This window comes from Lichenostomus cassidix, chromosome 1 (assembly GCF_008360975.1).
Source record: "Lichenostomus cassidix isolate B80296 chromosome 1, HeHo_3.0, whole genome shotgun sequence".
In the NCBI taxonomy this organism is placed as follows: domain Eukaryota; kingdom Metazoa; phylum Chordata; class Aves; order Passeriformes; family Meliphagidae; genus Lichenostomus; species Lichenostomus cassidix.
The window spans coordinates 60,600,823-60,616,090 of record NC_139479.1 but is presented as its reverse complement, the minus strand read 5'-3'; the positions used below and the strand labels follow the sequence as shown (position 1 = coordinate 60,616,090).

At 39.5% G+C, this 15,268-nt stretch overlaps 1 protein-coding gene across 1 annotated transcript in view; it reads right to left on the bottom strand.

The window, feature by feature from the left end:
• Positions 1-327: 327 nt before the first annotated feature.
• The window catches only part of GTF2F2 (general transcription factor IIF subunit 2), an 84,256-nt gene continuing 69,315 nt past the window's right edge, over positions 328-15,268 (bottom strand). Inside the window, exons 7-9 of the mRNA XM_085059537.1 lie at positions 13,387-13,486; positions 5,759-5,902; positions 328-1,171 (exon numbers count right to left, since the gene is read on the bottom strand). Of these exons, the coding sequence (XP_084915663.1) occupies positions 1,052-1,171; positions 5,759-5,902; positions 13,387-13,486 (364 nt within the window). The 3' untranslated portion in view covers positions 328-1,051. The remainder of the gene's footprint in view (positions 1,172-5,758; positions 5,903-13,386; positions 13,487-15,268) is intronic.

Sequence of the window (15,268 nt, the reverse complement as noted above, 5' to 3'; positions counted from 1 at the left end):
TAAAAGTTGAGCTATCAAATCTGACCTTCTGCTTCATTTGTAGGTATACTAAGGAGTTTTTCCCACTCTGTTCTTTCTTTAACATAAAATCTTTGAGAATATAATTAAATAGTCCCCTCCCTGATCTCTCTTAAAAGGGATGTTGAAGGGATAACCCTTGCAGTGTGCATTTTAATAATAGGGGAACAGAGACACAGACACATTTAGCAATCTTTCCCAAACACAGAGGAACCCCGTGGCACAGCCAGCAATAAAAACATGCTTTGAAAAAACCCTTCTGGCCTATGCCACCTAAATCACAACATGTTCAGTCAATAACATACAACATTGTGTGGTACAAATTAAAATAATGGTTTTATTGATATGGTTAAACAAAACATAGGTATCAGCATAAAAACCAAACAAAAGATAAAACTATTCTTTGCTGTACCTAACAGACATTTCATTTTTTTCTCAGTAGTCACATGGAGAGGACTGACATCTTCCCACTGTATGGGTTTTTAACTGCATTGGTTTGTTCCCAGGGTGTCTAAGGATTGTGATGAGCACCATGCTTGTGCCTGTTTTTCCTAAAGCCTGATGCCAAGAGGAGCATCATGTCTATTCCACCCAAACACTGCACACAGGGTTGTTCACCTTTGCAGGCTTCCAGATGAAGCCTTGACAGATCCCAGCAGAACTGAGGGTATTAACCTGGTTACACTGGAATGCAAAACCACAAAGTTTTGGATTCCTCTAAGACACATTTTCTGTCAAAGTTACTGAGGCTTGGAAGAGCCACAAAGCTACCAAAAAAAAGTAAAAGGAGTACTCAAAAGATTTCTAATAAAGTTAAATCTAATACAAGTTTATTCTATAAACTTTTCCTGTCAAAAGACAAAGCATATATAGAAACATACAAGAAATATTCCTTGGGGAAAAAAAAAGCTACAGAAAATTACAAAGTATCAGCTGCTTTAATTTATCCTTGCAGAATTGCACTGTGCTCAGTCCTGTCTGTAAACAACACAGTTCCCTCAGTGCAATCATTCTTACTTCATAATTGTTTTTGTTAATCACTCTTTTCTTCTCCTTGGTAATGTCTGTATTCTGGCTTCAGCTCCCATGTGTTTTTGTGGGTCCCCTTCACATTGTAGATGCCTATTTCTCTCAAAATTTCTTTCAAGTATATCTGAAAGGAAACAAAAATTCCAATGAAACAGGCAGGCAATTGCCACAGTTCCTACACATCTGCTCAATCGCAGGGACTGATATCCTAAGCTTCAGACAGCCTGGCTGGCTGATGGCTGCAAAGTGGTGTGGGAAGGACTTTGGGATTTCAATGCTCAGGCACCAGCAGGGATTAGTGCAAGCCCCAGGGATGATAGGATTCCCTGGCATTCCCTCTGAGAGGCAAGTACTGCGAGATGGATGCTCCAGGGGCTGCTGAAATGAAGTTACCAGCACCTCTTGGGAAGTATTATCTCACACATCTTCCTCCTGCTGGAATTCCTCCAACTGAGCTAAAAGCTCTTGACCTTTCTTCTTGCTTGGGCTGGGATTACCTTGAAACTCCTTGCCTTATTCAGACTTTGTCAAAGCCTCAAGCTGTTGGTTTTCATGCCATTTTGCAAAGCTTTAAGCATTTTATTATGGCCTCATTTTTAGAGGAGAGCTGAGTAGATGTCTAAGAATTTTCTAATACATTAAAATACTAAGGGTTGGAAGAGAAAGAGAAAAAAACAAAGCAAGCAAAGCCATTATACCAATAGTATAATCTTTGACAAAACACAGCTCACTGATACTGCCCTCCTTCATTCTTTATAATAAACACCAGTAATTTTCTTAAGAGTCACAAGAGCCTGCTTGTTTGTTTAATTATTAATTGGGACTGATATGAGTGGATTGTCATGGCAACCACAGACCACAGTTTAAGAATCCCCACATTAAATTCATAATTGCTTTAGTTTGAGCAATTTAATCCTGCTGGAGTGCTTATATTGAACTGGAATAGTTGGAACACTTGTATTTTCTGCATCTACTGTTCCACTAAGCACAAATATCAACATACTCCAAGACATTAAAATCAGAAAATACGTGTTGAAGACATAGGAAAATAAGAAAAGCTGATTGCCTAAGGTCTGTTCCTTACTCTCTTCCCCCTCTGCTAAATGGAAAAGCTAGGAAATACATAAATAAAAAGTATATTCTCAGTCAGTAAAAAAAGTCTCTTTTAGAGAAACTTATCCTTACTCTCCCTCTCCAGGTATGCATCCAAAATATACAAAGCAGTCCAACAAGTAAGAAAGGTGATCATCACGGATGTGTACATGAACCAGTTTTTAGGGTCTTTTTAGGGTGTTTCTTTTGAGCAGAGCAGCTGGGCACAGGAGCAGGGAGTTCACCGTGCAGGGATGGCTCCTCAGCCTTCGGGGGCGCCGGATGCAAACCCCAGCAGGTGGCAGCAGGAGATCGCCGACATCTCCTCGCCGTTGCAGAGATGCCGACATTATTCCAGCCAGGTAGCCGGGACACACACACTCGCTACCACAGCGATGCACCACGCCCCGTGTAAAAGGTGCTGGGAGCAGGTGAGAAAGCCCTTTCTGCACGGCTGGGGGTAGTTGTGCACAACTGCATATCCACTGCCTGCTCTGCAATCCTTGTGCATGCACACGAGGCAGTGTCACCCACAGACACCTCAAAGCATGGCAGAGTGGGTGGGAGAGACACCTGGCCGCAAGGGTTAAATTCTGCTCTAGACCACATGGACAGAGAACTGGAAAAAAATCCCCCATAACTGCACTCAGTGCCATGAGGTGCATCCATGTGCAGTTCTGGGCTGACAGATCTAGTCTGTACCTGGGAAGTCACATCACAAGGTGTGATTTTCTGCTGCTGCGCTCAGGCAGAGCGAAACCACTGTGGCTGAACTTTCCACAGCACCCACCCAAACCCACCCACCCAGCTACACGAAGATTTTTTTAATTTCAACTACTTTTCAGACCTAATTACCCAGGCAGTTCTGCTTCTCTCAGGGCAAAACTTTCAGGAGTGTAATGAAATAGGACAAAACCAACCCAAACCGAAGAGCAAGGTAAGGTCTGTGCTACAGGTAAGGGCACGTCAAGCTGCAACCATGAAATGCAGCAGCTGAGGATTTGCAACATATTCCTACTTCCCATCTCTGCTGCGGGGGGCAAGCAGGCAGCAGAGGTGCTAGGGAGGGCAGCTGAGAGCATTAACCCCAAAACATCACTGTCTGTGCACAGACAGCACTGAACTGCTGGAGTTTTTAGACAATTATGAATCATGGATAATCCCACTGTGCTGTACCGAACCTGAGAGCAAGTGGCTCAAAGATATGAGTTCAGGGGATGGTTATGATTTTTCCTGCAGGATCAATTCTCCTAGAAACCAGGACTCCCCACCCGGGTCTGCACTGCACCAGGCTGGCCTATATCTCTTGAAGCATAGTGTTCTGATACCATAATATGTAGAGAAACCCCATACGGAGAGAGAAACCCCATACTACTCCCAGTGATGCTAAATACTGAATTTTAGAGCCTGGTGATCCTTAACCAGGGTGCCACCATTTTTCTCAGAAAGGGATCCAGGGTGTTTATACACTGTTATCTGTACATATAATTCTAGCACAGAAGCTGATCCGTAGGTGATCTGTTTGTATCTTTAAAGCATCCTCTGCTCTGTTCCACCTTCCCTCATTACTTTTTCCATAAAAAGTGAAATGTTATCATGGAATTATGGGATAGGAATTTCTGAGGAGTTAACTTCCAAGCTCAGAAAATCCTTCTGAAACTTTGAGGGGTAAACAAACCTCACTGGATTTAAGATAACCATTACTTAAAGCTAAAATAGAAGAAAAAATGCAAACAATCTACTCCATTTTTAAAAAATACAGTTCATCTTAGACCACTGGTCCCATACTGGTTACATGCTTCACATATATTTGATTGCTCACAGAGAGTTGTATTATGTTCTCTGCCATGAAGCCCAAGTCTAGAATTACTGCAGTATTTCCAGGGAGCACTTGGTACTTACATCTGAGTAGGTGGCAACAGAGTTGCCTACTACTGCAAATTATTATTTTGCATTAAAATGAAAAACAAATAAATCCATGTTCCCTAATATAGCAGTAATTTGCATTTAGAAAAGACGTGCTTTGAGATTTCATGACATAAATAAGGATGGCAGCAATTTCTTGTGAAACATGCAACATATTCTGTAGAAAGGGTTTAATTTACTATTTACATTTACCATTACATAAGAAAAATACCTTTAATTTATTTGTAACTTCAAGTTCTCCAGTGGCTTAAGTGGGAGTTGTGGGTGACTACTGCAAGCTGATGTCATGGTAGATGAGATAAATCTGTACCAACTTGCATTCAAAGTGATTGAGACAGTGACTGCCACACTTCTCTTACAAAAAAAAAAACACACTTAAAATTTTCTTGCCACTTCCTCCGTATCTTCCCCCTATTCCTTCCTCGTTCTCAGCTCCAATGGCCCACACACCTTCTCTGCCAGAGAGATAAGGAGCTGACCCATGAGATAAATGAATGGAAGATGCAGATATGTAACTCAACTAGTTTCTTTCAAGGCACAGTGAACCTACATGGATTAGAATTGGGCAACATCTTTGTGCAGCTTCTAACTGAACAGATTGTTCACTTATACCAATGCTCTGACACTGATATACTTAATTCTAAATGTAAAGTGAGCAAAACTAGTAAGCATCTTCATTTTCCCCCCTTTCTTTACAGAGTATTTTTTCCATAATCCAGCTGTTACTGGTCTTTCTTCTGCCTTAGCTCTAACACCTGGTGACATTGCTGCTCCATTTAGACTCAAACATAATTAAGTCCCCTTAAGTCTTCTGAAATCTGCAGCTGGGTTGAGGATAGATATTGAAGTTGGCACTGAAAAATACCAAACCACCAATGATCCTTCACATGTCAATGTCTCCCTCCCACTCTTGCCTGGTCTGTTCAAGGAAAGCTTGAACAGCGGAAGAAGTGAAAGAACTGGAAAGTTATGGTTCATACATGAAGAGGCTAACAGACACTGCACAGTAACAAAACCATCACATATGCAGATGTCTTGATGCTTTTCTTGTTTGTGTATCAAAACGCTATTTAAAAGAAAAACCCAAATAAATCCTGAGTATCAACCATCTAAACTCTTAACCTACAAATGATCCTGTTTGTAAAGGAAATCCAGTGATTTTGGAGGCATTGACACGATGTCTGAGCTCCTAACATGGATAATGCCAGCATTTAATACTAATTCCATGAAATAAAAAAGTTTTCTAGACCCACAGGAAAAGGGCAACCCCTGCTGCTGTGCCAAAATAAAGTTCAGAAGCTGAGGGAAGGGCTGACCACACATTTACACAAGCTCTCTACTGCCAAGAGAACTAGGCTTCAGTGAGGACAGGAGTAGCAGGGGAGACATAAGAGCATTACAGAATTTGTAATCGTGGTTCCTAGTATTAAACCAAACCTAAACAAGAAAGAGACCATTTAGGTTATTTAAACCATCTTTGTCAAGAAAAAGCACATTCACTGCAATGCTTGGCATCCTACACTGTCCTACAATGCTGAACTTAAAACTTGGTGATTTCTGTTTGTTGTAAAACATACGTAGAGATGAGTTTCTAAGACATATAATATATATTTAAACTATTTTTTGGATATGTAAAATATACACAATAGTAACTACTGAAAATGGTTGTATTTACAAGACTTCCAGTACGTACCACAGGCTGTTTGGTTATGTCCACCAGGTCTTTAATGTTGTAATACTGATGTTTCTCAAAGGCTGAAAAAAGCATGTCCAACACTTGCTGTTTATCAGCTCGAGCTCGTTTTCCATCTTCTTTCTTCTTCTTCTCATATTCAATCTGTTACAAAACATGTTTTAAAGACATTTATATGTAATGCTGTATAATTCTCAGTGCTGAACATTAAGCTACAAAAAACCTCTTCTATTTAATAAAACACTGTTCAATGACTCAGTGCTTTTCATCTGGAAAATTTTCTTTTGAGCATTCAAATGTTCTTTTATGAACATAAACTAAGCATTTTGTCCTCAGCACAATAAGCTTCTCAGATGTGTATATCTGCTTTAACCAGAAAAAAAAAAAAGCAGAAACAGAGCCTGCGGGTGCCCAAACCTGGAAAGAGAATTAATAATAGTACAGAAATCTAAACTGAGATGATATTCTCACTCCACCTCTGTTGATCCCAGCTTCTGAGGTACAATGACAAATGTCAAACAACCTCCAAAATGCTGTGCTCAGAAAAGTCCACAGATCAACATGGCTACGTCTGTAATCATAAAAAGCACTTGCCCAAAGGATGCTCCAACAGCCCTTGGACACTGCCTCATTTGCTCCAGAAGCAGTACTCAAGGCATCAACTCCATCAATATACAACCTATCTTCAAAGACACACTTTGAAGTTTGATGGTTTCTCTTCAGGAGAAAGCAGAGTAACAAAAACGAAGTTACACTAGTCCAAAAAACCCAAACCTTCTAAGCAAGCAGAGGCCACTTGTTGTCACACATCATCCTACTTCAAATTGTACATTAAAAATTACTTAACCAGGATGACTATATATTTTTGCAGAAAGTTTTATCGCCTCCAAAAATACTTCCTGTGATTCATCATCAGAAGCAAGATGTGCACAGACCAGCACACCCCAAACAAACCCCAATCACCACAGAGCACCAACCACACCACCTGCCAGCACATCACCCCATCCACCCCCAACACCACCCGCGAACAGAAAACCATCCAGCTCCTTGGAACCAACAGAAGTGATCCAGAAGGTAATATAAGTCATGTAATCATCAAGTGCTTTCAGGCAAACTGCGTGGGTGAATCCATAGCGGCACAATGTACAGAAGAAAGATGCATGTGATCAATAAGGGACACATGCCTGGCTGTAAGTGGGATAATTCTGTATGGGAGTCATTCTGCTTCTGATAGCTCAAACCTGACCCTTGAAAGGAAGACCTTCAGATAAACCTAGAAATGAAAAAGCACAGTTCTACTGGATACTTAAGATTTTATGTTTAAGAAGAAAGGGTGGTTTTATGGCACTATTTATTTTTTCCTATGTATCCTTGCCAGCTAACTCCCTCCTACTCTCAGAGTGAAAACAGCCTGTCTCTTTGTAGCTGTCCCAAAGAGGCTGAAGACTATTACCACCTTTGCTGTAGCTCCCAGGTTTCCAGCCAGCCAACTACCTCTTTCAAATTCCAAAATGGACATACACCATTAAACTGGATGCAGAGCATCCAGTAGCTTGAAGTCTCTTGCTTCTGTCTTAAATCTAAAAGGGGCATGTGTAACCAGATACTTGGCTGCTTTTCTAACTCCACATGGTGTTATAAACGCTACAATCTCACCACACAAACCCATCGTGCAATTGATTTGTATTGACTAACACAGTTTAATGTAATTATTTAACTCTTTAGCCATTGCATTTAAAGAAGAATTAATCTTCAAAACAGTAATAGCTTTGCAACATAACAAACTGTAGCATCAAGCAAACCAGCTTCACAGTACTTCATCTTGGTTGCCATGATCTACAGCAGAACTGCTACACTACAGACACAAGAGTAGGAACAAAAACCTGTGACACTGGCCTTCCTATAAACAACAGCATGTCAAAACACTTGCTTCTTCTGGAAGTCCAACAGACAATTATTAGGAGCTTCTGTTGACCTTGAAAAGGTTTTAATTGCAATCTTTGGAAGCCCTGCTGTGGATTCCATTTCTGCTTCTGTTCTTGTACAGTCTCACAATGCAGAATAAGGCACATAGACTGCATCTAGTCATAAATACATGAAGTAGAAATACACTTCAAAAAGTCTACTCAGTCAACACACTTTGAAACTTCAAACCCCAAATACAGTCAGTATCCATTTATACAACAGAAATGATGACACCATGATATGACATAAGTTTAATTCTTTACCAAGAAGCATGGTCTGGGTCACTCAGGGGTTACCTGTCTCTCTTGGTTGCAACTCCACCAACAAAAGTTGGCCAGTTCTCTGGGTATGTTCACACAGTCATGCAGGTATTGGAGAAGCTAGATAAATGTCATTCATCTAAAAGTTACTATGACTACAGTACTACCCCTGTCCTGGTATATGAACAGGAGATTCATTGCACCTGAAGCACCTACAGAAATGATACAAAGTGGGGAACAGTAGCCAGTAAACGGAATCCTTGCTGTGTGAGACATAGGATGAAATATGACGTGTAAGAGTGCCTCCTGCAAGACAGGCAATACACTAAATAATTCCTTAATTGCCAAAAAGGCATTTGTACAGACATCAACGAGGTCCTCTCTCAGCTGTCTCTTCTCGAGGCTGAACAGGCCCAGTTCCCTCAGCCTGTCCATGTAAGGCAGATGCTCCAGTCCCCTCACCATCTCCATAGCTCTCCACTGCACCTGCTCCAGGAGCTGTGTGTCTCTCCTGTACTGAGGAGTCCAACTGGACACAGCACTCCAGTGAGGCCTCACTAGGGCTGAGTAGAGGGGCAGGATCACCTCCCTCAACCTGCTGGTAATGCTCTTCCTAATGCACCCCAGGACACCATTGGCCTTCTTAGCCACCAGGACACACTGCTGGCTCATGGACAGCTTGTTGGCCACCAGGACCCCCAGGTCCTTCTCCACAGAGCTGCTTTCCAGCAGATCAGCCCCCAGCCTGTGCTGGTGTCCAGGGTTATTCCTCCCCAGGTGCAGGACCCTGTCCTTCTCTTTGCTGAACTTCAGCCAGCTCTTCTCTGCCCATCTCTCCAACATGTAAAGGTCCTTCTGAAGGGCTGCACAGCCCCTGGGGGATAAGCCACCCCCCCCACCTTTGTGTAATCAGCAAACTTGATGAGCGACCAACAGCAATACAAACATTATTAAAAACAATCTAATCTAGTCTAGTTGGGTAGAACAAATATTTTTTGGTCTTCTTTGAAAACTGCTCCAGACTCTTTGCCTTTGGTAGTTCATGGTCAAACACAGGAATTACCATCACATAGGCTATACTGCACACCGTGGGAAGGAATGCACACCTACAGCTTTATGGAATCAGGACATCGACACCGTGTTCTCCTGAAAGCAGTTTCCTAATTAGCCACTGCAATCAACTGCAGTTGGCTGTCTTGAGCCTGGGTTTTCAGCCTTTTCTGACCAAGGCATCCACAGGATTTTCCAGTTTCTCTGTGCAGTTGCTGACCAAGTCACAGCTGATATGAGTGAAAAACACTCTACTGGATTTTCATGAGAAGCCTATTACATTTGACACACTGGAAAATTAAGACTAGGGACATAAAAAATGTTTTGAATACATGCACGTTACCATTTTACAAGAGGAGATGGATTATCCAGCCTTAATTTGTTGCCAGAAGAACCAACACTTTAGAGTTCAAGTTCAGAAACTGGTAGGAGAGATGAAGGCAGCTCTATTTGCACTGCTTGACTGAGTTCTGGGTTTGTGCATACACCTGTGGTCCCTTTTCAGGGCAGAGACCTTTGCATTTGTTTTTGAGATTAGTAACTTTTCTCTGACTCAAAAATACTCCAGTTGAAAGATGTGGCATAAAAGATAAGGACAGCCAATTACAGGCTACATCATTCTGTCACAGCAGCAGCTGCTATACCAACCCTTCTGCAGTCTTCTACCTCCCCAAACAACCAAACAAAAATGAACAAGAAGAAAACCAGGAAAAAACTGCAAGCTACTCAGGTGGAAGATTAAACTGAAGTGATGGAAGAGACTGTTTTCTGGTTTTAGTTTAGTTTTTTCCTTTTCTGGTTTTAGTTTTGTTTTTAAGGAGCAAGATCATGAGTTATTCACCAAGGTTATTCCTTCTGTATGAGGCAAAGCTATGGGAATAATGGGCAAGCAACATGGTGGTAATGGGAAGGACTCTCAAGGCAATCTCTAAGAACAACAACAAAAAATCCACAGTACTCTTTGTACCTCTTCAAAGACATACAACAAAAATGTGCTTAGCTAGCAAATAGCTACCAGCTACAACTCTATCCACGTGGAGAAAAAAAATCCTACTTGCTTAAAAATTGATGCTTCCTACACAAAAGAACAAAGTAACAATATGGAAGTTCTTCACTGACATTAGGTCTTTGAGAGGACCATTTCATGACTGTGTACAAGATCCCAATTACACAAGTAACAATCTCATGGAAAATAACACACAGCAGTCTTTTTAACCCATGCACAACCTTTTTTTTGGGTAGTAAATTGCAATGCCCAGCATTCTTCTTTCACTATTATTTTAGTGTCTCAGTACACTCTCCACAGTAGGATCTTCTATTTTACTTTCTCTGGATGAGCTAAAGTAAATCAGATAAGAGTGTTGGCATTCCCTATAAAAATTCAATGTGAATATTCTAATATTCTTAATTCATTAATGTGTAATATCAACTCACATAGAGAACTGAATATCAAAACCTTCCTTTATTGAAAAGTTATTTGCAGCTGGTGTCCCAGTTGCCCACTTTTTAATTAACAACACTCTAGCATTTCCCTCTAACTTCAGCAACAGCTCTCACTGTTGTCTAAAAACAGAGTACATTATGAAGTGCTATTAAAAAAAAAAAAAAAAGCCTGGTATCTTCTGTTGCTGTTTTCTTCTTTTTGGTCTTGTGAATATACAGCTCATAGCAAGTTACAATGCAGTTTTTTGCTTTTTTTCTTCCTGTTTTTTTTTCTTTTATGTAGTAGGCTGAAAGCACTTTTTAATAGTCATGTAACAGAATGCACCTACACTGTAAACTAATTAGATCTCTTTAAAGTTGTGTGATTTTTTAATTTAAAAAGCATTCAAATACTATTTGATTTCAAGGAAGGGCCATTTTAGAACAAGCTGTTTAACACAGAAGTCGTGAGTTTATCCCTGCAAGATTTCATACTGAAATCAATTTCTCTTTGTTTACCTTCCCAGGATGTTGCTAAGCTTGCTGAAACGCTGCCAGAATTGCCTTCTGGAAGGTATCATTAATACTGAAGCTGATGTAACTGCTTTGGTAGACAGCTAATACAAAGGTGATAGAGAAGTGAGAATAAAGCTAAAGTTTCATCTGAAGATGCTTGAAACTAGTTTTAAAGGTTTTTCTGTCTCCTGGAGCATGGAGTACCAATCTCTACAGTACAGGGCAGTGGGAAGAGAGGACCACAAAGAAACCTCTGAAAGAAGCCTCTGAAGGGGTAACCAGAACCACTGGAGAATTTTCCTGCTGTATTATGAACAATAATTAAGTCACAGAAAGGTTCCAGCTGCAAGAATATTAACATTGCGACTTCATAAACACATTTAATGTTTACAGATATAATAGAGGTCCCTTTCCCAAAGAAGAAAAGCTAAGTTACAATCTTAGCGTATATTGTAATGGAATTGCAATTTCTTGCAATAAAAATATAGGCTTAATATAATTTCTTGCAAAAAAAGCCCCTAATCACTTTCCCAGTCCTTGAATTCAAACAAGCTATTGCTATTTCTCATCCACATGATTTATTTCCCTCCTCCTTCCTGTTGCATGTTCATTTACAGGTACATGAAGCAGCCACATTTAAACCCCATTACACATTCTTTCCTCCAGGAAATGTTAACCCTTTCTGTCTTATTTAGTAGATACTCATTGTTTCCTCAGAAACTGCCCAGATGATGACTGAATGGATTAGCATATATGGCAGTTTGTATATTTTTATTTCTTGTGATAGTCCTGTCCCCACAGCAGCCATATGATTACGTGCAATGCAGCAGGTTTTAAGAAAGCAATTGCTGCTTGAAAACAGCAGAAAAATTAAACCAAGAGGTTTTACAAGTTCATGGACTTTTCCTCCCAGTTATATATCCTTTCAGCCATGAAATCTGAACCTTAAAAAAGACTTAATGAAAAGAAAGACATTGTATTAAGTAGTCGTGCCTGGGCCTTTAGAGTCAAGGCAAGGTCAAGATGACTCAAGTACAACTATGTCTTACAAGATTTTTCCCATTAGAACATCTTTAAGGTAGACATAAAAACTAAACACACAACCAATGGATTCTCATGACCATGGACAGCTACCTAACCAATAAAATCATTTAGGACCCAAGAGCATCATCACTTTTAAGAGGCCTGGTTATGTCCTGGTTATACCGCTCAATCTCACACAAGATTAAAATTTCCATAATGATATGATGACTACAGTTTGCAGCTGAAATAAAGATAAAAAGATTGTCTCCAGGTTGAAGTCATACTGCTATAATTATGCTGGTGTCAGGGAAATGGCACAGCATCCCACTAAAACAAGAAGCTATACATCATTAAAGCTTATTTCAGAATTAAAGAATGAGAATACCAGTAGTATCATAAAACAATATACTCATACAAAACTGCATCTGCATAGCAGGATACACCAGTGTGACTATTTTGGTTAAATGTCATTCCCTCAGCTGCAGTAGTTATATTGGTATGATCACCCATGTACAGATCACACTTTGAACAGTAACTACTACAAAACAGTCCCATGAGAGAGAAACAATTATTTCTGGTTCTGTGGCAATAGACTGACTTTCATAATAACACTTAAATATCATCCAATATATTGTCATTTGTTTTATGTAAATAAAATCTTAATAAAAAGTGTAAAAGTTTAAATGACTAACACAGTGACTAATTTTCAGTATGACTTAGTGTCCCTCACATTCAGCAATAATAGCAATTCTATATGCATACATACAAATAACTCAAAGAGGATCTTTAACATTATAGTTCATTTGTACATCAACTGATCTGGAACAGCAGCGTGGGTGTAATATTGACAAAGCCAATGATGCCAATAACATGTACTGGGAAGGTATGAAACTGAGAATAATTATCAGCTGTTACTCTTTTCTACTTGTTACCAATTCCTCCAAAGGACTGGAAACTAATGATTCTTTTCAAGTCCTTTACCCTCCTGCAGATGATAAGCTATTTGGCTCAAAAGAGTGCTTCCACATCTCATAGCACAATGCCAGAACTGCCTTTTATCCACAAATGTCAAAATTACATTAAAAAAAAAACAGAGGAAGAATGTAATAAAGCCACTAAAAAGGCTTGGGTGAAGGTGGTCTGCCCTCCATCAGATAACACAAGACAGTTACAACTGGCAGACCTTAGCCCCAAGGGTGATATTGGTCTTGAGACAGAAAGAAGATACCCAGAAAACAAAATCAGGGAGAAACCAGATGACATAGAGCATTTCCAAACACAGTGGCCAACTGTGAGCAAAAGAGCTGCTGGACTGCAGCAGAGCAGCCCTGGAGTCCTAAGACAAATTAGTCCTGAAGAACGGAAGAAGGGAAAATAATAAAAGCTACTTACATTGTATTGATGATTAGCCACTGGTTTATAGTTCGTGGTTACAGCTTTGTCCAGCTGCTGTGATAACCTTACAGGTTTAGAAGATTCTTCTATCTGTAATCTATCAAAGAAAAAAAAAACAAGAATAAAAAGTTCAGACAAGCACACAAAGTGAATTCTAAAAACCTGCAAGTACAAACCAGTCATTATCAAAGGTCAGCTGCAAACAAACTGTAAGGCAAAACAGACACACTCTTCTGGATTAAATTCTTCCTACTCTATTTTTGCTTGAGGATGCTGAACTATTAGGGTGCTATATGCTACAGAAGATACTGAAATGCTGGAAATCCAGCAGCTGTGAAGAGATGATACTAAAAACAAAGTCTGAACCCAAATTTCACCGCAAAAGCCTAATGCTCAAGTTGAAAAAAACCCCTTGCTCTTAAAAAAGATGAAACCCAACCCAAATGAACCCAGAATATCACAGCTTACTCAGCTGACAGATAAAAATGCTTTTCATCCACCTCTGCTGACCCCATGACCTTCTCCTAGATATTCAAATGCAAAAATATAAATTGCCATGACCTTTCTTTTGGCATTACAGTACAGTAAGAGAGTGCAAATAACAGTTTTAAGAGCACTGTAAAGACATGAAGACAAAGAAATCCACCCAGATTCAAATCAATGTGCAGTTAAGTCTCTTATCACACAGACAACAATAGGTGACTTTGAGTTCTCTTTAGGAAGATTCTGGGAAGGTCAGAGGTTGAGGACATCTTGTCAAGCTCATCCCTATGTAATTTAAAGCTTCTGTATGATAATGTAGTGCTCCATTTATTTCAGATTTAGCACTCAAGAATTACTACTTGAAATGAAGATGCAAGAAACCAAGCTCTAGAAAAGTGCAGGACAACAGCCCTTCAGACACAACGGCTTTATGGCACATACAATTAATATGTCAATTATCAGTGAAGTTGTTTTGTTTCCAAAGGTGTCTCTTTGAGGCAGAATAGTCAATTTCTGCTAAACACAATATAACACAACCTGATACTATACAGTGATGCTTGCTTCTTTCCAAACAAAAATTAATATGGTGACATTAATGCAAATAATAACTGCATGTTTCCTAGTGCAAAACATAAAAATTATAAAACTGACAATTCTTTAAAAACAACTGTAAATGTTTGAGATCACTGATTTATTTGTGTAAAGACATTATGTACACCCAAAAAGATAAGATTTAAATTCAGCATGCTTCTTACATAACACCTGAACAACCTAAATAAATTAGATTTGAAGGAAGTATTAAATTAAGAAATAAATTCTCTAGTTGTAGCAACTGAACAAAAAGCAAATCATCCTTTATATTGCTGGAGAGTAGGTAGGGCAGTTTTTTCTCATACATAGATATAAACTTGCTTCCTCTTGAATCTTTGCAGACTTGTCATTTCTTCCTGTAGTTTTAACTACTGATAAGCAACCATTGCCTCATATTACACATTTTTATATCGATGCTGCCTTCTGTTCAAATGTAGCATGTTTCTTCTTTAGCTTGAAGGAAAATCAATTGGAAGGTAAATGAACAGTGAACATTTTTTGCTTATCACAAGAGTTTATCTTTTGGCCTTCAATCTAATTAAATGATTTTAAAGATTTTCTTGGTCTGGTTACCAAAGGTCTTCTAAACTCATGTTTCACAGAAATGCATAGACCAAAATTAAATCAATATATTTTCTACAAATCTGTCTTTTTTCTACTTCTCTGTGGCTAGCACAGGTCATTCTTATGAGAACATTTTGCTGTGTTTCATAAACAAAGATAAAGTCTGGATGTTTTTCAAACAGTGTCTCGAGACTTGGACAGTTCAGGCCTGGCCAATTAAGCCTAGGGGGAGGTTTCTGGC